At 60.6% G+C, this 19510-nt stretch overlaps 2 protein-coding genes across 3 annotated transcripts; one reads left to right on the forward strand and one right to left on the reverse strand.

The window, feature by feature from the left end:
• Nucleotides 1–1351: 1351 nt before the first annotated feature.
• On the forward strand, nucleotides 1352–4631 carry LOC136292996 (C-X-C chemokine receptor type 2-like). Its single transcript, XM_066189274.1, has 2 exons — nucleotides 1352–1398; nucleotides 3275–4631. Exon 2 carries the CDS (start codon nucleotides 3280–3282, stop codon nucleotides 4354–4356), a length of 1077 nt encoding a protein of 358 aa, XP_066045371.1. The 5' UTR covers nucleotides 1352–1398; nucleotides 3275–3279; the 3' UTR covers nucleotides 4357–4631.
• A 1132-nt stretch (nucleotides 4632–5763) lies between these two features.
• On the reverse strand, nucleotides 5764–12713 carry RUFY4 (RUN and FYVE domain containing 4). Of its 2 annotated transcripts, XM_066189276.1 has the most exons (12): nucleotides 12659–12713; nucleotides 11796–11900; nucleotides 10779–10840; nucleotides 9930–10036; nucleotides 9464–9589; nucleotides 9087–9193; nucleotides 8789–8932; nucleotides 7272–8328; nucleotides 7090–7196; nucleotides 6328–6474; nucleotides 6087–6218; nucleotides 5764–6008 (listed from the first exon to the last, which is right to left on the reverse strand). In XM_066189276.1, the coding sequence occupies exons 3-12, from the start codon at nucleotides 10822–10824 to the stop codon at nucleotides 5906–5908; spliced, it is 2076 nt and encodes a 691-aa protein (XP_066045373.1). In that variant the 5' UTR covers nucleotides 10825–10840; nucleotides 11796–11900; nucleotides 12659–12713; the 3' UTR covers nucleotides 5764–5905. The 2 variants fall into 2 exon arrangements, with proteins under 2 accessions (XP_066045373.1, XP_066045372.1); XM_066189275.1 differs by having other exon boundaries at nucleotides 5764–6218.
• Nucleotides 12714–19510: the final 6797 nt, after the last annotated feature.

Genomic DNA, 19510 nt, shown 5'->3' on the forward strand with positions numbered 1-19510 from the left:
TGCCAGGGGTATGGAAGTCCCCAAACGTGTGAGGTGCCACCCACCCCGTTAATTTAATACTCACAGTGTTGGAGGTCCCCGAAATAGTGTGGTGCCCTTAGGATTATAGGGACGCTCTAGGAAGTAGCAGGTATGCCCCAGTGTATGGGGGTCTGTGTAAGAATTGGTGTTCCAGGGATATGGAGATGCTTACAGGGGAAAATGGTATCTTGCAAAATGAATCATTTCAGAGCTACAGGGCCCAAAAATGTGAGGTGACACAGGGAGTGGGGGTATCCTAGGGGGGCTGTAATGGTGCCCTGGAGCTGGGGGTTGCCCAAAACTGGGCAGGTGTTCCCAGAGAATAGGAGTGTCCTTGAGTCTGTGGTGATACCCAAGGAATATGATGGTGGCACTTAACAGGTGCCCCAAAAACGTGGGGCACCCGTATGACAGACAGAGCAGGAAAGCTGTGAGGATGGGGGTGCTCAAAGGGTTTATGAGTGCCCCAGAGTAATGGGAGTGCATGGGGGATGCCCTTGTGTGCAGGTTTCCCCTTAAAGCAAGAGGGGTACCCAAAGCCACAGCATTTGCTAAGTCTGCAGGGCTGGCACAGGGGCACGGCTCTGGCTGAGGGCATGGCTTGACTTCGCTTAGCTTGACATGGCACAGCAGGGCAGGAGAGACATGGGACTCTACCCTGGGGGGGACCCCCACAGCAACCCCCAACAGAAGGCAAGCCAGCCTTGCAGTCCCGCTGTGCCTCCCGCAAATGCTGACACCACCCTTGCTCTGTCAACGGGGAAACTGAGGCACAGAGTCCTGCACTGCCATTACCCATTGGCCATGGCCTTGGAGAGCTTCTTGCTCTCCTAGCGGGACTGCAGCACACAGGGGTGCCTTGAAGGGGATCCCCTCATCTACGGAGGGCCTGGGGACAAATTGGAGACCCCCAGCTGGAGACCCCTGGGGCGCATCATCACAGGGATGACAGTGAGCCCCTGGGTGCACCCCCAGTGCAGAGCGGCCTTGATATCCTGAACAGGAGGGTTACAGGGGGCTGTGGGCTCCCTTTGGCCTGGAAAAGGCATCTGGGGGGGACCAGGGAAGAGTCCCTTTGGCTGCCACTTCCGCTTCATGCTGAGAGAAGATTTTGCAACATTTCCTCCCTGGGCAGTATAAATTGGGCCATGGAGGAAAGGGGTACTGGGAGGTGGCACAGCAGCAGGGGCAGGTGAGGGATCCTCCCCTGGCGAGAGCCCTGGGTCTGGTGCTGCCCTGCATCCCACCACACTTTGTACTGGAGCCCTTTGGGGGCGACATCTGGATTCAAACCTCTGCCTCTGTGCCTCCCAGTGAGAAACAACTTTGGATCAGGAGAAGACCTCACATTGGAGGGGACAGCGACAGCAGCAAGCAGTGAGTCCATGGGGTGCGCCACTGGAGATTGTGTCTTTCCTTGGACTTTGACAGCCCCACAGCACCCATCTGGGTGCTGACAGCCCCTTTACATGTGGAGCAGGCTGAGGGCTGGGGTGAGTTGCTCCAGCTGCCCAAGAGGTTGCTTGGTGCAAGGGTAGAGGGTGGTAGTTGGTGGGAGCACCCAAGGCTGTGCCGAGGGCTCATCTGGGGTGCTAACCCTCCATAGCCTGCAGGGACATCAGCCTTGGGTGCCACAGGGAAAAAGTGTCTGCTCCCATTTCCTTGCACAGCGATGAGCTGGGAGGATCCGTCCCTCTTTCCTCCCCACTGGGAGCCCCATGGCCACCCCATTGTTCCCCAGCCCTTCCAGGGTCAGGAGGGGAAATGGAGTGCTTCTTGTTCCCCCCATCTGGGCCAGCTGTGGGCTATCTGTGCGTGGTATACCCGGGGAATACCCGGTTCCAGAGGAACCACCAGAATTTTGGAGCGGGGAGGCAGAAAGCAGCAGCCAGAAATAGATGGAGAGGAAGCACTGGCATCAGGCTGTGCCCCGTGCCTGTGGCAGCCCCACTTAGGAGGACATTCCCCCATCAGCACTGCCAGCATGCCTGGTTGTGGTCCTCCAGGATGCTGATGCCTCAACATCCAGCATCACCACCCTGGGATCACCATCCCAGGATTTCCATCCCTGGATCACTGCAAGAGAGGATACAGCAGAGCCAGGGAGAGATTTTTCTGGGTAGCAGCACCAGCCCAGCTGCAGCAGGGAATTCACACACATTGAGCAAAAGGAGAAAGTTGGTTCCAGGGATGGTTTTGACTCCAAGGGCCAGATTGGAGCTGGGGGTGCCCAGGGGTCTGGGACTCAGCACCCAAAGCAGTCCTGGCATCTCCAAGCCCTGGAGGGGTTGGGGACTCAGAAAAGGGACAGAGGGGTGAAGCCGCCATGAAACAAGAGTCCAGCTCCATTCTGGGAAAAGACTGAAAGCCAGTGGTCTCTGGGGAGGCAGGAACAGAACAAGTTCACCATCTCCTATGTGTGAGGAGACAGGAAAAGCGACTGGCACCTGTGATTTCCCCATTGAGGCCAAGCACGGGGGGGACACGGCACTGCCCAGCAGAGCAACAGGAAAACCAGAGATGCAATATTTCCAAAGTTGCCTGTAAAGGGTGACATGTCTTTCCGCCCGGGGCTTGAAACCCCTCCCGCAGGAGCAAGACCAGGAGGTGGAAGAAGGGCACAAAAACACCTTCAGACCTTGAGTGCTGCCTGCCCCAGGCATCGTGACCACAGCCTTGCTGCTGCCTGAGGTGGCAGGAGGGGCAGCTCTGTTCCAGACATCACAGCAGCAAGGCTTGAGAGGGTGGAGAGGCTGGAGGGATACAGGGGTACTTGGAGAACTTTGGAGGTGCCTGAGGGGCTCTGAGATGCCCAAAGAGCTGAGAGGCTTTTGAAGGACCCACAGTAAGCAGGGGAGCCCAGGATTCCTGGAAGATCCAGGTGTCTCCTGGAGTGATGTGATGCTACATTGATGGGGAAGCCCCCCAAACTCAGAAGAGGTAATCAGTCTGTGGGGGAACCCCTTCTTCCACAGGAGTCAGGAAAGGGAGAGAACTCGGGTGAAATACAGGAGACTAAGGCATGCAGGGGGTGTTTTACAAGGGGGCATATGAGTGTCTGCCTGCAGCACTGACCATTACCTGGCACAGGGTGGATGCTGTGTCCTCTGTCACAGTGGAGTGTTGAAGGACAGCTGCCCACTGGCTGCGAGGGGACCTGGGGGACAATGGAAATGCCAGAGGACCCAGAGATACTGTCACCCCTGGTCCACAACACTGCGACTCCACACTCATACCATTTTGTGCTCCACAGGCAAAATGGAGTCCTTGTCCTACAGTGGGGATTTCTCCAACATCTTCTACCTTTACAACTACACCTATGACTACAGCACAGCCATGCCTGACACTGCTATTTCATCCTCTCCATGCCGGCCTGAAAGTTCTGCCCTCAACAAGTACCTGGTGATGGTGATCTACTGCCTTGTCTTCATCCTCAGTGTTGTGGGGAATGGGCTGGTGGTGCTGGTGGTGACCTCCAGCCACACCAGCCGCTCCGTCACTGATGTCTACCTGCTCAACCTGGCTGTGGCAGACCTGCTCTTTGCTTTAAGCCTTCCACTTTGGGCAGCCTACCGAGCCCACGAGTGGGTCTTTGGCACTGTGATGTGCAAAGCCATCTCCGTGCTGCAGGAAGCCAACTTCTACAGCGGCATCCTTCTGCTGGCCTGCATTAGCGTGGACCGCTACCTGGCCATCGTCTACGCCACACGGGCTGCCACTGAGAAGAGGCACTGGGTGAAGTTTGTCTGCTTGGGCATCTGGCTCTTCTCCATTCTGCTCTCCCTGCCCGTGCTGCTCTTCCGTGAGGCTTTCCGCTCACCCAACAATGGCACTGTGTGCTATGAGCGCATCAGTGGTGAGGACACGACCAAGTGGCGGGTAGTGCTGCGGATCCTGCCGCAGACATTCGGCTTTGTCTTGCCCCTTCTGGTGATGCTCTTCTGCTATGGCGTCACCATCCACACCCTCCTGCAGACCAAGAATGCTCAGAAGCAGCGGGCCATGAAGGTCATCTTTGCTGTGGTGCTGGTCTTCCTCATCTGCTGGCTGCCCTACAACATCACACTGGTGAGCGACACCCTCATGAGGACGCGGGCCATTGCCGAGACCTGTGAGAGGAGGAACCGCATCGACACAGCCCTCTCTGTCACGCAGGTCCTGGGCTTTGCCCACAGCTGCATCAACCCTATCATCTACGCCTTCATCGGTCAAAAGTTTCGCAACAGCTTCCTCAAGATCCTGGCGCAGCGTGGGCTGATCAGCAAGGATGCTGTTGCCCGCTATGGCCGTGCCTCCTATGCCTCCACTTCTGGCAATACATCCACCACCCTCTGAGCCCTTCTGGGACCCAGCCCTTGTGGGTACCAGCAGGTCCCAGCACCCCACACACCTCAGCATCTTCATCCAGTCCCCCTGGAATGTGAGTGGTAATGCCATGGGGATGGGTCGGGCCACCACTGGATGCTGGACCCCAACTGGAAGGCGGCTTGGGTGGCAAGGTGGTAGGACCCCATTGCCAGTGGAGTGATGTCAAGTGTCCACCCTTCCCTCCCTTTGGGACAACGCCTATGACCCTGGGGATTCTGTGAGCCTGCTGTGGGGATGGTGTTTTTACCTGATGACCATCCAGCAATAAAGGAATTGGTGGGTTGGTCACCCATGTCTGACTCCTCTTTGCCACTGGATGGGAAATGGCAGGACAGGGCCAGGGCACCTCTTTGGGGACAGTGCCAAAACAGTGGTGCCTGCTGAGCCTGTCAGAGTGTGGGTAACCCTTCTTCCAGGACAGGGTTCAGCATCCTGTGCATCCCCACAGGGGACCCAAGCCCAGGTGTTGCTTCCTACAGCTCCCCAGACAGGTCCTGGCACTTCAGTGGTACAGAAGTCTCAATGTGGAGCCTATCCCAGCTGGGGACAAAGTCATTCCCTTCCCAACCCCAATGTCAACCCCATCAGAGCAAACCACTGAAAAATCTCTGAGCAGCCCCTCATACTGAGCCAGCCCTGTGACCCCTGCCTGAGGGGTGCCAGCACCCCAGGCACCCCTGCTCCCCCCCAGCCATGGTGTCAGGACATTGTTGTGCAAAGGGCTGGGAACCTGTGCCTTACACAACCGGGATGTTTCCGTCCTGGCTTGGGCAACCGGGGCTGACACTTGACTGGGGTCGAGGAGCTGCAGAAGGGACTGTGACCCTGCTGGGGACTCTCCTGGCACTCTGTGTGCCAGGCCTCAGGATTCCTGCCCCTGCACACCTATGCATCTCTCCACTGGAGTTCCATACTGCTCTTCCATTGACCTGGATCCAGGTTCCTAAGGGTCCATAATCATTGGGACATCAGCGAATGTCACCCATGTGCTGTCTCTTGGGTGGGTATGGGGGTCCCCAGCACCCAGGTGGGAACCCTGGGGACTTGGGGCAGAGCAGAGTCAGTGGGGGTGCTGAGCAAGGACAGCCCATCACCTTTGCATCTGAGAAACCTCTTGCCCAAGTGGTTCCTCGCAGTGTGGTAGGAGGCTGGGGCTGTTGGCTAAGAGCTGTCCACTCTCCCCACTGTGGGATGATGCAGGCAGTGGCTCACCCTGGCTGCAGCTGGGACACCCTTTTTGGGGACTGTTCCCCCCCAGGAGGACTTGAACGTACTCGTGTCAGCATTCTCCAGCCTGCACCCAACCCCAGCGTCAATCTGGCAGTGACTGATAGATGACACAGAAGCCACAGGTGTAACAGAAATGAGTAGTTTTCCTCTTTGTGGACCAGCCGCAAGAAAGACGCGTATCAAACCCACAATGTTACCCTGGACACCTTGGGTACCCAGTAAGTCCAAGAGGAGGCAGCCAGGGCAGGAGGTGTCTCAGACACGGTGCCAGGGCTGCTGTCCCCGCTCATGTTGCCTGCGGGTGACTTTGCTGGTAGCAAATCAGGCAGCAGCGGCCGTGCTTGCCCATGTCCACGGAGCATGTGTGGCACACCTTGCCCTGGCACAGCCTGCTGAGAGAGCAGGAGGTGAGAGCTGAGCCATCCCTGCACTGTGCCAGTGCCACCCCCATTCCCCCCATAGCCCACCTGCAGTTGTACCGCCGGGAGAGGAGGCGGAAATCCTTGTGGCAGCGGGCACACAACCCTGGGTCGCGGGGCACCGGACTGGGCATCGGAGTGTCAATGCCCTCTGTCTTCTGCCAGAGGGCATCCTTCTCCCTGCGGGAGGTGAGAGGTCAGCCCTGGATTTTCCTGGGCTCTGGTGCCCTCCTCTGGGCAAAGGGGTTCGGGTACCCTTGCCCTTGCGTGGAGTCCCCGGGGCTCTCACCGCAGCAGCTCCAGCAGCCGGTCCTTCATGTCGCGGATGAGTTCCTGCTGCCGTGCCTGCTCGGCGCCCCGCGTGGCTTCCCGCTCCAGGGCCTCCCGCTGCGCCCGCTGCAGCGCCGATGCCCAGCGCTCACCGTCCTGCCGGGCCCTGGCGCGGGGCAGTGGCGACACGGTCCCCCTGTGTCTCAGCTGATCGTCTCTCCATCCCTCCATGCACGGGGATAAACCTCCCGCCGCTGGTTCCTGCCTCCCTCTCTCCCTCCCTCCTTCCCTCCCTCCCTTCTTTTCTCTGCTGTTGCCCATCCATCCTCAAGCTCTCTCCCCATCCTCACAGCCACTTTGCCATCTGCCACCCATCCGTTTCCTCACTGTTCATCCATCCTTTTCCACATCCGTACCCCTGGCCTTCTGCCCACCCACCCATCTACTCACCGCAAATTCATCCCTGTGTCCCTCCATCCACCGTCCCATCTCCATCCATTCATCCTAAATTGATCCCTCCTTCCCTCCATCTACTAACACCAAACCACTCCAACTCTCTGCCCACCTACCCCTCCACCCACCTATCAATCCCAAATTGACCCCTCCCTCCAGTCCTCCCCCCTCAAATCCTTCCCTCCCTCCCCCTGCCAATCCTCAGCTGCTGTTAGGCTGTGTCCAAGCAGGACATCATTGGGGGCCCCAGGGGAAACCATGTGGTAGGTGGAGATAGGAGGTCCCACTGTGGGGTGCTGGGTGGTGGAAGTAGGGGTCGCTGCCCAACCTGCTGAGCTCCTCCTGCAGCCGTGCCATCTCCTGTCGCTGGGCCTGGAGCTGCTGCCGGCTCTGCCAGGTCTCCTCCTGTGCTGCGGCAGCCAGGCTGGCCAAGCGCTGGGGGAGAGCGGGGGCTCAATCCTGGACCCCAAACCCCACCCCACCACGGGATCCCCTTGGACTTGCCCATACCATTGCCATGCTGGTCACCGTGCTGGGTTCCCCTTCTGCCTGGGGGGCTGGTTGGGGCTCCTGGGGATCACGGGCGAGCTCCAGTGCCTGCCGCAGCACCTCCTCCGCAGCAGCCACCTCATTTGAGGTACCAGCATCCGTCATCGTGTCCGTCCGCTCTGCCGCCACCAGCGCTTCCTGGCATTCCTGCAGGCGCGAGGTCAGTGCCGCTGCCTCTGCCAGCACCCTGGCCAGCTGGGTACCCCGCTCCTCTGCCACCTCTTGCCAGCCCCGTGCCTCCTCCTGTGCCCGTGCCAGTGCCTCCGGGTTCCCTGCTGCCACCGCTGCCTCCAGTGCCCGCTCCAGGAAGGTGTTGGTTTCCCGCAGTGCCTCAGCCTCACGTGCCCACAGCTGGGCCCGCCGGGCACTGCCCTCCTCCTGCTGCTGGTGCCGCAGTTCCGCCCGCTCCAGCCGTGCCGCCAGCGCCTGTGCTGCTGCCTCACGCTGACCCAGCTCGGCCCTCAGCTGGGACACCAGTGCCTGCAGGTATTCCTCGGTCCCACCCAGCTGCCTGGGCACCAGTGACAGGGACCCCAGCATGCACCTTGTGCCAGTGGACCGTGGGGACGTGCCAGGCTCTCCAGCACAACCAGTCTGGGCTGTTTTGCCAGTGCCATGTGCATGCTCCAGTTCCTCTACATCCACATCCTTCACCTCCTCCAACTCTTCATCCTCCTCTTCCAAATCCTCCTCCACATCCTTCTCCACGTCCACTTTCACATTCTCCACCTTCACCTCCTTTGTATTCTCACTGTCATCCTTCTCCACCTCCTCTTCATCCTCCTCTTCCAAGTCCTTTTTCACCTCCCCATCCTCTATGTCTCCCTCTTCCATTTCCACACTCCCTGCCTTCAGGGCAGCCCAAGTTGGTGGGCACGGATGGGCTGGTGTCCCATGGAGTGCCACAGTGGAATGGTCAATGCCATTGGATGATCCATGCACCACAGTCTGTCTGCCTGTCTGCAGGGCTGGCTTCGCTGGGCTGCTCCTGATCACCGGGCTGGGCCGTACCAGTGGCCTAGAGGGGACACAGGGCTTAGGACTACTGGGTCACCCCCAAAGTGAACAGGGCATCACCACCCTCCATTTAGGCTCCCCGGGCACAGCCAGTCTTTAGGAATTTAGGGGGCAGCAGGACAGGGTGTACAAGCACATAGGTGTGTCCCTGTGTGTCAGATGTCACAGTGTCACAGCGTTGCAGCAGGGATATACTTGGTGGAGGATGGCTCTGTGTGTGTGTACATATACATGTGGCATGTTTGCAGGCACAGGCAGGGTGTGTATGCTCGTGCCAGTGACTGTGCCCTCCTGGGGCCACATATGGAGAAGCTGGCATATCTGGAGTGCTGTGTGGGGTCTAGGGCAGTGGGGCAATGCACACATGCTTTTCTGCGATGCTAAGCCCCAGGTACCTCTGACGCCCTTGACAGCCCCAGTGCTCCCAATGCCTCTGGTGCCCCCAGTGTCCCCAGGCTCACTCAGAGAACATGGGCCAGGCAGTGTCCAGGTCACTCCTGTGCAGGGCCAGGTGGAAGGTGACACAGTCCAGCTCGTAGAGGCTGCCCAGGATCTCTGCTCGCCGTTTGGGACTCAGGAAGGGACTACGAGCATAGTACCACTCACTGCAACCACAAAACAGGCTCATGCATCCCTCTGTGCCCTGGACAGGTACACATGCCTGCAGCACTTCTGCTGACTGGGTGCTGCAGGGCACTGCCCACCCTGGCCATGTCCCCCACGACCACGAGCATCCCCTCACTGTGCCCCTGCTCTCACCAGAGGGTCTCAGGGTCGAGGAGGCAGAGCTGCAGCGACTCTGCCAGCTGCTGGTGCACCAAGCAGTACCGCAGAAAGGCTCGGCCCCTGCCCACAGGGGTCTTTAGCTGCAGGGGAGAGGGGGTTGTCAATCCCTGTCACTCCAGTCTGCTCCCCCCACACCTCCCTCGCAGCTCATGCAGGTGAAAAAGGGTCCCCAGAGCTAGGGCTGGGGTGCAGTGGGGATCCCAGAGGGGAAAAAACTGTTTCTAGCCCCAGTGGGCGAATGCTTGGTGCCCAGGTGAGTGTGTGCCTGTGCACAGGCTCATGTGCACCCACAAGCAAGCAAAAGCCTTTGTGTGCACAAGTCCCTGGGTATCCCACCAGACCATGCTCACCTTGTCCAGGGAGGTGACGAAGTGAATGCCTTCATGCTCCTGCCGGCACCGTGCTATGCCTTGGCACAAGAAGTCCCAATAGTCCTTGCGCTGCCCAAAGAAGCTCCTCTTCTCCTTGAGGTCAAACTGGCAGAGGTATAAGCTTGGACTTTCTTTTTTGGGAGTGTCCCCTGTTCCCTGCAGCCTGCCTCTGTGGGACTGGAATCCAGCCAGCCCCCCCAGCAGGGTTGGTCCGGGTGTCCCTCTCTTCACTGGCTCCATACCTCAATTTCCCTTTTGCAGCACATGTAATTACACATGTGGACAAGGGAGAGCCTGGTCCAGGTGGCTGGGGACGCCCAGGGCCAGACAATACTGGGTGGCGTTATTCCACCCCCTGAATGGTTAACACAGGGTCCCTTCTGCTCTCAGCTGTGCCTAAGGGGAAACGAGGCAGGGAGCAGCAAAGATGGAGGAGCATCAGTACCTGGAGGAGGAACTCTAGCTGGGCACAGAGGCTGTGCAGCTCCCGGCTCCCGTCTGTCACCGGCAGGTTCTGCTCCTGGTAGCTGCATTTCAGCTCGGCCACGGTCTCTGTGGGATGGCAGGGCAGGGCTGGCATGGTACCCTCTCTCATCCTACCCCTCTCCCCACTGCCTCTCAACTCCTGGCCTCGGGGATTTCTGATGGTGAATAAAATCATAGAATCATAGAATCTAAGTTGGAAAAGGCCTCCAAGATTGAATTCAGTCATTAACCCAGCACTTCCAAATCCACCAGTACATCATGCACCCAAATGCCACATCTACATGTCTTTTAAATACCTCCATGGGTGGTGACTGCACTACTTCCCTGGGTAGGTTGTTCCAATGCTTGATAAACATTTCCATGAAGAAATTTTTTCCTAATATCCAGTCTAAACCTCTCCTGGCACAACTTAAGGCCATTTCCTCTTGTCCCAACCCTTGTAACTGGGGAGAAGAGACTGACTCCCTCCTGGCTACAACCTCATTTCAGATAGTTGTAGAGAGTGATAAGATCCCCCACCGAGCCTCCTTTCCTTCAAAGAGAAAAAGGAACTTGCCCTGAGATGAAGGAGGGGAGCAGGGGGAGCAGGGAGCAGGGCCACCTCCTGGGCACTTTCCCCAGGGCTGGCAGTGAAGATAGGAGCAGGCAGCAGTGGCAGGGTTGGCATGGGGATTCTCTGGAGCACCCCTTGGCAGTGATACCCCCCACTGCCCATGACTTGGGTGCAAGAAGGGATCTGGCATAGCCAGGGTGAGATGTACACTGCAGGGAACATGCTGGCAGGGGACTGGTTGGCAGGCACACTTACTCTGCAGGTCCTTGATGACACGGTTGAGCTCCCCTTCCCCTGCCATGGCTGTTCACAGGGATCTGCAGAGGCAGGGGCAGTGATGAGAGGTTCTAGGCTGGCACCCTCAAACTCTCTGTCCCAGAGAGGGTCTGCCCCCCCAGCTCTACGCCAGAGCTACCTGCTCTTATGGTGAGAGGGGGGAGGTTTAGGCACCCCTTACCCTGCCCATGTTTCCCCACTACATAGGTCAGAGCAGAAGGGGTGGACAAAGGTGTCCCATCCTGCACCCTCTTAGTTGTTCATGTGCCCTGCCCCTGAATGTCCTCAGCCTCTGCTCCCATTCCTTGGGGAGGTCCTGGGGCTGAGCCCATCACGTCCCTAGTGTGTCCCTGTCCTTATCCCTGTCTGCCAGGATTCAGGATGTGGGTTTGGCGCAGGGGAAGTGATGCTTTTGCTTCTGCTCTCGCTTCCCTCAGTCACATCATGGACAATGTGGGGGGTCTTGGGTGGTTGAGCAAGGGGGCACACCACCTCTGACATGCAGCCCCTCATAGCTCAGCTCCCTACGCAGAACCCTCTGGCACAGCATGTTGCCTGCACGGCTGGCACGGGGTTTGGGCAAGTTGTGGGCATGAGGTAGGGGGCCAGAGGGCACAGTGCAGAGGATTGATTTTGGGGTGGGTGGCAGCTTGGGAACAGGGTGAGGAAAATAGCCCATGGAGGTGGCAGGTCTGTGACTTGTCACTGCGGGTGGTGTCTGGCTGGTGTGGGGCAGCACATGTGGGGGGGGGGGGGGGGGCTGTGCCCAGCAGGGTGAATGTGCACTCACAGGAGTGGGTGCACCAGTGTGCCCTAATGTGCCCAAGCGTGTGAGTGCCCTTTGCCCTCTACCACGGCAGAGTGAGAGAGCAGGACACAGGTTTTGGGCTGCCTGCATTCCCATTCCAGTGACCTTGAGAGACCTTGGATGAGCTATCTTTGCATCTGCCCACCCTACTTGTACCTCAGTTTCCCCTGGGAAGAGAAGCCCCTTACCTGTGTCCAGGAGCTGTGGGGTGCCCCGAGGCGGTTCCCGAGTGCTGTGGATGTGCTGGCATGTCCCTGTGCCCACGCTGAGCCTGCCTGCTTCTCCTTTTGTACCTTGGGCAGGAGGAAGTGTGGGAGGTTGGTGGGGCTGCAGAAGCCACAGCCTGCCCAGCCCACATCACATCAGGCACTGCAGCTTAGCCCTCAGCACCCGGCTCCTGGTTTGGGGGGGGTGCCAGTTCTGGGGAAAGGGTCAGCAAGGCTGGTCCCCCTATGCAACTTCTATGCCCTATGCAGCGGCAGAGGAAGGACTGTGTCAGGCATGGGGGCCCCTGGTGCTCTCCAATACAAATGGAAATTTGGAATGTTTTGAAGAACCTGCCCGCAATTTTTCTGGAGGGGGTCCAGGACCCATACTCTGCTAGAAGCGGCCAGCAGCAGACCCTGGCACAGAGGCCACCCCCATGCACAACCGCTCCTGGGCACAGGAGCTGCAGCCCCCCCCTAGCAAGGACCACAATCCTTCCCAATCATTTGGCCTCCACATGGGGGCTGTACCCAGAGCCAATGTGGAAGCTCTTTCCAGAGCATTTCCAGACAAGGTTCTCCCGTTAGAGAGCCCCAAACCCAGCAGTGTGCCTCATTCACTGTGCCTGGACCCCTGTACTGTGTCAGCCCTATCCTGCAGGCTCTTTCTGGACTGGGAACCCCCTGTGGGGGGGATGTCGGAGGTGATGCCAGCCCATCCCACCAGTCCAGGCAGGGGGACCCACTGCTGTCCCGCTCCCCACCACCATCTCGATGGATGGCCACAGTGATTCCCATGTCCTGTCCTCTGCTGTGTCCCTCCTTGTAGCGCACGCTGCCCCTACCTGTGCCACCTGGATATCTTGGGGGACATCCGTGTCCCTCTTGCCAGGCCTCACTCGGCACTAAAGTGAAAGTAGGAAGTAATGCTGAGTGGGAGCCTGGGCCTCCCAGCACCCCCCTGGCTCCCGGGTGGGTGTTGGCTTGTAGGTACAGCTGGGGAACATAGGGGAGCCAGTGGCAGTACTAGGGGTGATCCCAACCTCCTCAGCACCCCATTGCCCTGTGCCACCCTGCAGTGTGCGGCACTGTGGGCATGGGGCACAGCACCCCATATTGAATAGGGGTGTGGGCAGGGTGTTGTGTGGCAGTGGAGCATCAGCCCACTGTGCTGGGGTCGTGTGTGTGTGTGTGTGTGCATGTGCAGGCGTGTCTGTGATTGCACGTGTGTGCAGGCTGCGTGAGCACCGCTATGTGGCTGCGTGTGTGGGTGCAGGCTGTACACGTGTGGCGGGTGTGGGTGCGAGGCTGAGATGGCACTGTGTGTGCCCTTCATTGCACCCACCCATGTGCCCCGTGCCAGGTACTGCAAGGGCAAGACCCCAACACCTGCAGGGGGGACGTGCCCCTGCCCGCCGTGCCACTGCAGCAGCCTGGCAGCAGGGTCCCCTCTCCCTGCTCCAGCCAAGGGCCAGGGCGGGGGTGCCGGGGGCTGGGGGGGCAGAAAAAACTCTCACCCATCCTTGGCGTGGGTGCAATTCAATTAACGAGGCCTGGCCCTGGTTCAGTACAGCCAATAAAGCTAATGGCCCCGCACAGGCCTGGCGCTGCCCGCCGGCGGGGGTGGGGTGGGGGGGGCCGGGGGCCATCTGCTAATTAAATGGGGGTGGGGGACCATGGAGCCAGCGGTGATGTCACCTCCCTGAGGCTCACTGGCCCCCTCTGCCCGCCAGCCCTCTGCCACTCCCAGGGTGCCAGACAGAGCTGTGGGGGACAGCCATGAAGTGTGGGCGACCACCCAAACTTCCTGCACCCCACCCTGATGCTTCTGCTTGTTAGGAAGCATCCCAAGGCAAATGCAATTAGTGCCCGTGCCTGGCATGGTCGCTGCCCACGCTTGGCACCAGCAGCTGCCCCGTGGGGCTGGGTCCTTGCCCGGCATCAGCCCCACATCATGGCAGCATCCAGAGGTGCTGCTCCTCTTGGCACAGCCTCGGTGGGTGTGTGGTACCCCGGGGACTGCACCGCGTTACTCTGTTCCCCTGCCCTGTGCAAGCCCCATGGTGAGGTGGTGGTGCCCGGGGCGGTTTTGAGCTGTCCTGCAGTGAGAGGTTCCCCATGTAATTCTGTGCGCACAGCACGGTGCATCAGACAGGCAGCCTTTGGGGAAGGGACCCCACTTGAAGGGGGCTGTGTGGGGAGTCCCTGATTGTGTTCTCACGCTCCTGAGGAGAGGCTTGGTGGGATACAAGGAGGACTGGCAGAGGGGGAAAGAAGATCCCCCCCACCCGTGTGTAGGCTAGGGGTGAGCAGGGGGTACTGTAAGGAAACTGAGGCAGGGTTGGGGCGAGGGTCGCGGACTGAGCTACGATCGAACCCACGGTGTGCGACCTCCTGCGCCCCCAAAACTATCGGCGCTGGAGCGGGGGACCCTGCTGAGGTCCGGCACCCACTCCAGGGGATGCCGTGCCTGGAGGACAGGCGGGTGAGCGCCGGAGGTGCGGAGCCCCGAGCCCCGTGTGCGGAAGGAGGAGAAGGAGGAGGAGGAGAAGGAGGAGGGGGAGGAGGGGGAGCGTGTCGGAGCTGGCTCCCACCCAAGCACTGCAGGACAGGGGCGGGCACGGTGCTCCCTGCCTGGCTGCCAGCGCGCAGGCGACGCTGGGGGACAGGCGGGGGGGCAAGGGCTCGGGGGGACCGCAGCCCCCCAGCACATCATTGTCGCACGGCCCCGTGCCCAGGGCTGGGCACTTCGGGGGCACTGCCCGGGTACCGGAGCTTGTTGCGGCCGGCGCCGGGGGAGGGACACGGCTGGGTTCGGCCGCTGGTCCGAGCGTGCCCTGGGCAGGGGTCGACCCCTGCACCCTCCCCGCGCCGGGTGAGCCCCGGGCAGGGGCACCATGACCCGGCTGAGCTGGTGCTTTGCCACCTTGATTGGCTGGGGGAAGTCCTTGGTGTCCTGTTTCCTGCCCCTCCGCGCCCGCCGCCGCCGGGAGGTAAGCGGGCATCGCCGGGCACGGCGTTAGGGTTAGGGGCTGCGGGGGACACGGAGCTGGGGGGGGCTACGGGGTGCGGGGAGTGGGGGTATGGGCTGCCGCTGGCCCTGTCTGCTCCGGGCAGCTGTGGGTTAAACCCTGCATATGTATGCCAGGGTGCAGGGCATGTCCTCTGTCCCTCCTTTTGCATCCCACCCCCCCCCCCCCCCCCCCGAGCCCGAGCCCGAGCCCGAGCCCGAGCCCGAGCGTCTCATTGTGACCCTCTCTTCCCACACCCGAGGACTCCTGCAGTGCTTGACTGGAGAGGATCTGCTGTACAGCCTTTCATTCTAAGGGATCTGCTGGGATCCCTATGTCCTTACAGAGAGACCGTAGAGGCAGGGGCTGTCCCAGTCCTTATAGAACCCACAATGGGAACACTGTGCCCTGCAGGAGAGGACCCCAGTGCCCATAAAACACCCTTCATGAGAAATTCCTGTGCCCGAAAAGTGGTCAGTGTGGGGGATCCCTGTACCTGTAAACACCTGGCACTGGGAAGCACCATGCCCATGAAGTACTCAGTCAGTGTGGGCTCCCTGTGCCCAACATGAGAGACTCCTGTGGGGTGACCCTGTGTAGGGCACCTCTGTGCCTGTCAGGACTTGGCATGCGTGGGATCCGTGTGCCAAAGTGGTGTGGTGTGCTCCTTGGAAGACCCAGAGGAGCAAACTGACACCAAAGGATTGCCCCAACAGGGGATCCCCGTGCCCATGCAGCACCTGGTGTGGGGACTTTTTCTACTCTGCCACCCAGGCTGTGGAAACTGAGGCGGGGGGGGGGGAAGCTGTTGGAGGGTGCTGGACTCTGACTGCTCCACCCTCACTTTGTTCCTCAGTCTTAGGGAAGCTGCCCCATGCCTGGCAGGATGGCATGGGACACTTCAGCTGCACCATGCCAGAAAAGCAGGTGCCAAAGCCACTGCTGGGCAGAGCCTGAGGGAGTCACTGCAGGCCTGTGCCAGGACAGGGACACAGCCTGGAGGAAGGAGAGGCCTCTGACTGCTTGGAGACCTCAGAGTGCGCCGGGGACGCAGGATCGTGAATTGATGGGAGTACTGGGGAGTGGTCAGGGCTGTGGGTAGGTGGGTGGCACCAGTGAGATGTGGGTTGGTGGTTGTGCAGTCCCATGTCCACCACTTTGTCCGTGTGTTTCTGATGTGTGTGTGAGAACATGGACTCGTGGGGGGCTGTAACACGTGTACTTATGCATGTGTGTTCATGGGCATGCAGATGGGGCTAAGGTGAGAGTGGACTGCAGCTCACACGGGTGTGGGTGCACAGGAGGTCTCTATGGAGCTGCCATGGGGTGTGTGTCTCCTAACGCATGTGTGCTGTGGGCAGTAGCAGCAGGGCTTTATGTTAGTGTGAGCTGTTATAAAGGGGTGTCTCAGTCCTTTCTGTGCTGACACCCATGCATGTGGGACCCACCCACCATGAGTGACATGGGCTGTGTGTGTGGTGTTCATGAGTGTGTCCTGGCATTTACACAGGGGGGACATGTGTGATGTGTGTGTGTGCCCTGTGCACCCAAGAGCAGTGTGCAGACAGCTCTGGTGGAAGTGGGTGTGGGGGCCTTGGGGATGTGGTGACCCCAGGACCCAAAGGAATCATGCCAAGGCTGGCCCTGCACTGGGAGTACATGCCTACACCAGTAGAACCCGTGGGGGGGGGTCCCTGTGCTAAGTGACCCCATATGTGTCCACCTGCTGAGAAAACGAGCCTTAAATGATGGTGATGGGCTGTGTCCCTGTGGCCACCCTGTCCCTGTCGCATGACCCTTGTCCCTGCCTTTCTGAGGAGCCTGGGATTGTCACGGCAGTGAATTGGAGGAGGTGATTTATGGGGGGGTGTGGACACTTCTCTCCGCTGGGGCTTTCATTTGTGGGCAGTAACGAGGTTGATTAATGAGGGCTGCAATGATGGAGAGGGGTGTGTGAGAGGGGTGTGTAGGGATGGCTCTTTGCTTGTTTGGTGCTGTGAGCACGATACCTCAGCCTCCGTCTGCCCCTGGATCTGGTTGGCGTGAAGAGATGGGAAGTGTTGTCCCCTGTCCCAGCTGGCACATCCCCACAGGGGTACCACCACCCTGGGCTGGGTGAGCACAGCACAGTGGTGGGGTGGAGGGCAATGGGACAGGGATATTTTGGGGAGGGGATGCTGCACTTCGGGAGGAGTCAGATGCAACCCCAGTATCTGGGAAGGGCAGCTCCCCCCCTTTCTTTCTGGGCTGGCTGTTTTATGCAGAGTCTAGATGGGAAACTGAGGCATGGGGAGGGGGGTATTACAGTGCCCACGTCCTCTCCATGCCCAGGTTTCCATGCCAGCCGTGGCTCGTCCTGTCGGTGTGTCCTTCCCCCTGGCACGTCCCGCACCCTGACTCACACCCTCATGGTCACGGCCAGCTGAGCACAAGTTTCCAGGCTGGAGCCGGAGTCAGCAGTGGCGGAGAGAGGGGGAACCGTGTGCCGCACGGCCAAGCCCCCCAGGAGGGGCTGGAGCCCCCCCCCGCCAAATCCATCCCCGTCAGGGCCGTAGGCTGCCAAGCCGCTCTCCGTCCCGCCTGGAGGTTGTCCCCCCTCGCTGAGGCCCCCCAGCTCCGCGCATGGATGTCCGCTGATCCCTCCCCGTCTCCCATCCCGGGACCACCCAGGGGACTCGGCAGGGGATGGGGGGGGTGCATTCCGCCGCAGGACCCGCTGGAGGCCGGAGGAGGGATGAGGGTGACGTGGGTGGCGGGTCTCCCCCGGCCAGCGGAGGAAATGGATCCCAAATGTGTGTGAGTGGGGAAGAGGGGGGCCTGGGACACGTACAGCCCCACTCCGGGCCCCCACAGTCCCGCAGCCCCTCTGCTGGCGTTGGGGGGGGTGTCCCAGACGCCTCCGGGCCAACTTGACTGGGGCGCTGCGGGATCGGGGGGGGGTTGCCGCTCCCCTTCTCCCCCCGGCCGGAGGGGCGGCAAGGGGCCGGGGTGGGGCGGGCGGGCGGAGCGAGGGGCCGGGGGGCTCGGCCAGCCGGGGCCGCGCCGCGGGCAGCATGACCGGTCTGTGCCTCTCCTGTCTACTCTGGGTACGGCCCGCACCGGGGGGAGCAGGGCAGCAGCGCCGCGGGGTCCCGGCGCCGGGGCTCGCGGAGCGAGGCTGGTCTCGGGAGCGGGCGGTGGATGGGACTGGATGCGAGGGGAGCGGGACGGAGCGGGGGCGTTTGCACCGGGACGGGCTGACTGGGAGCACGGGGAACTGGGGGGGCTGGACCGGTACCAGGACCGGCTCTGGGGGAACCGGGACAGAGCGGAGACCGCCAGGGACGGACGGACATCGGGGTGGGGATGGGGGGACCGGACCGGGAGCGGGGCCGGGAGGCGCCCCGGGGACTGTGGGGAGCGGAGTGGGACCCAGCCCGATAGAGAAGTGGCGGTGGGCAACAGGCTGGCGGGTACACGAAGAGGGGACCGGGCTGGGATGCGGACAGGGATACTGGGCTGTAGGAGGATCTGTGGAAGGGTTGTGGGGTTGGGGGCGGTGGGAAGCTGATCCCCCACGACGCCCCAGCCTGCGTCTCCGGCCGTGGGATCCTCCGTTGCCTGGGGCAGAGGCTCTGCTACTGCGCTGAAGGGAAAGGAAACTCGGAAAACTGAGGGGATCCAATTAGTTGTGGGGGTTTGAGACTCTGCATCCTCCCCAGTCACCAAGTTGGGTCCCGAGGCCCAGCGGGTTACAAAGCTCTGGGTGGACCTGAACCTACAAGACTGCATCCAGGTTGTCCTAGTGCCCTCCACTCACTCTGGCTTTGCAGCCTCAGGGGAACTGGGTGTCACAGGTTCCCCCCCCCCCCCCCCCCCACTGCACTCTCTGCAGTGCTGGGCAATGAACCCAGGTCTCCCTGCTCTTGATTAATTTGGCATCTCTGTCTGGTGCCTCTTCCAGACCAGGACACCTGGATCCCCTTCCAGCCTCCTTTGCTTTGTGTGTTGGGGGGCCCATGGCTAGGAATGCCTTTGCACCCCTGCTCCTGCACCGTGTGGGTGCTGGTCCCTGGAGGTGGGTACCCATGTGTGGGTATCCATGTGACATGCCCAAGAAGCCCTTCAGCCCACGCCCCTGTGTTCCCCCAACACTTTCCAGCCTTGGGAGTAGGGAGGCTGGCTGGGATGCTGCCAGTATGGAGCTGGGACTGGATTGTTTTGTAGGATGGGCTGGTTCCCTGGCCGGCAGAGTGGCACCAGATGGGCAGAGTGCCCCTCCAGCAGCAGGGCGCTGGGGGGGACATAAAGCTGGGTGCTGGGTTGGTCCCCCTCTGGCACCGTGATGGTGTTGGCAATGAGACAAGTAGAAGGGACTCTGGGGGAGTGGGAATCAAAGGGCCAGCTCTTTCACTAGTGAGGATAATTGCTGTTAATGAAGCCATGGAGGCCAGGGCAGAGTGAGGGGTACGTGCATGGGAGATGTGTCGGCATCCCTGGGCATCCCAGTGGGTCCCTGGGAGCGGGGGGCAAGGTCTCTTCCCGGGGCACCCTGCAGCAATGATGCTGCTTTGCATATGCAAAGGAGCTCATGGCATCATTAGGTCTAATTGTCACCCAGCAACTGTGGCGTGGGAGCCCCTGTCCTGAGGGAGCTTTTCCCACGGCTGCTGGGTGGGTGACGCCACGTCTGAGCACGTGTGTGTG

The sequence above is a fragment of the Chamaea fasciata genome, unplaced genomic scaffold (genome assembly GCF_029207755.1).
Source record: "Chamaea fasciata isolate MVZ Bird 193981 ecotype frontalis unplaced genomic scaffold, bChaFas1.0.hap1 SCAF_8, whole genome shotgun sequence".
Classification (NCBI taxonomy): domain Eukaryota; kingdom Metazoa; phylum Chordata; class Aves; order Passeriformes; family Sylviidae; genus Chamaea; species Chamaea fasciata.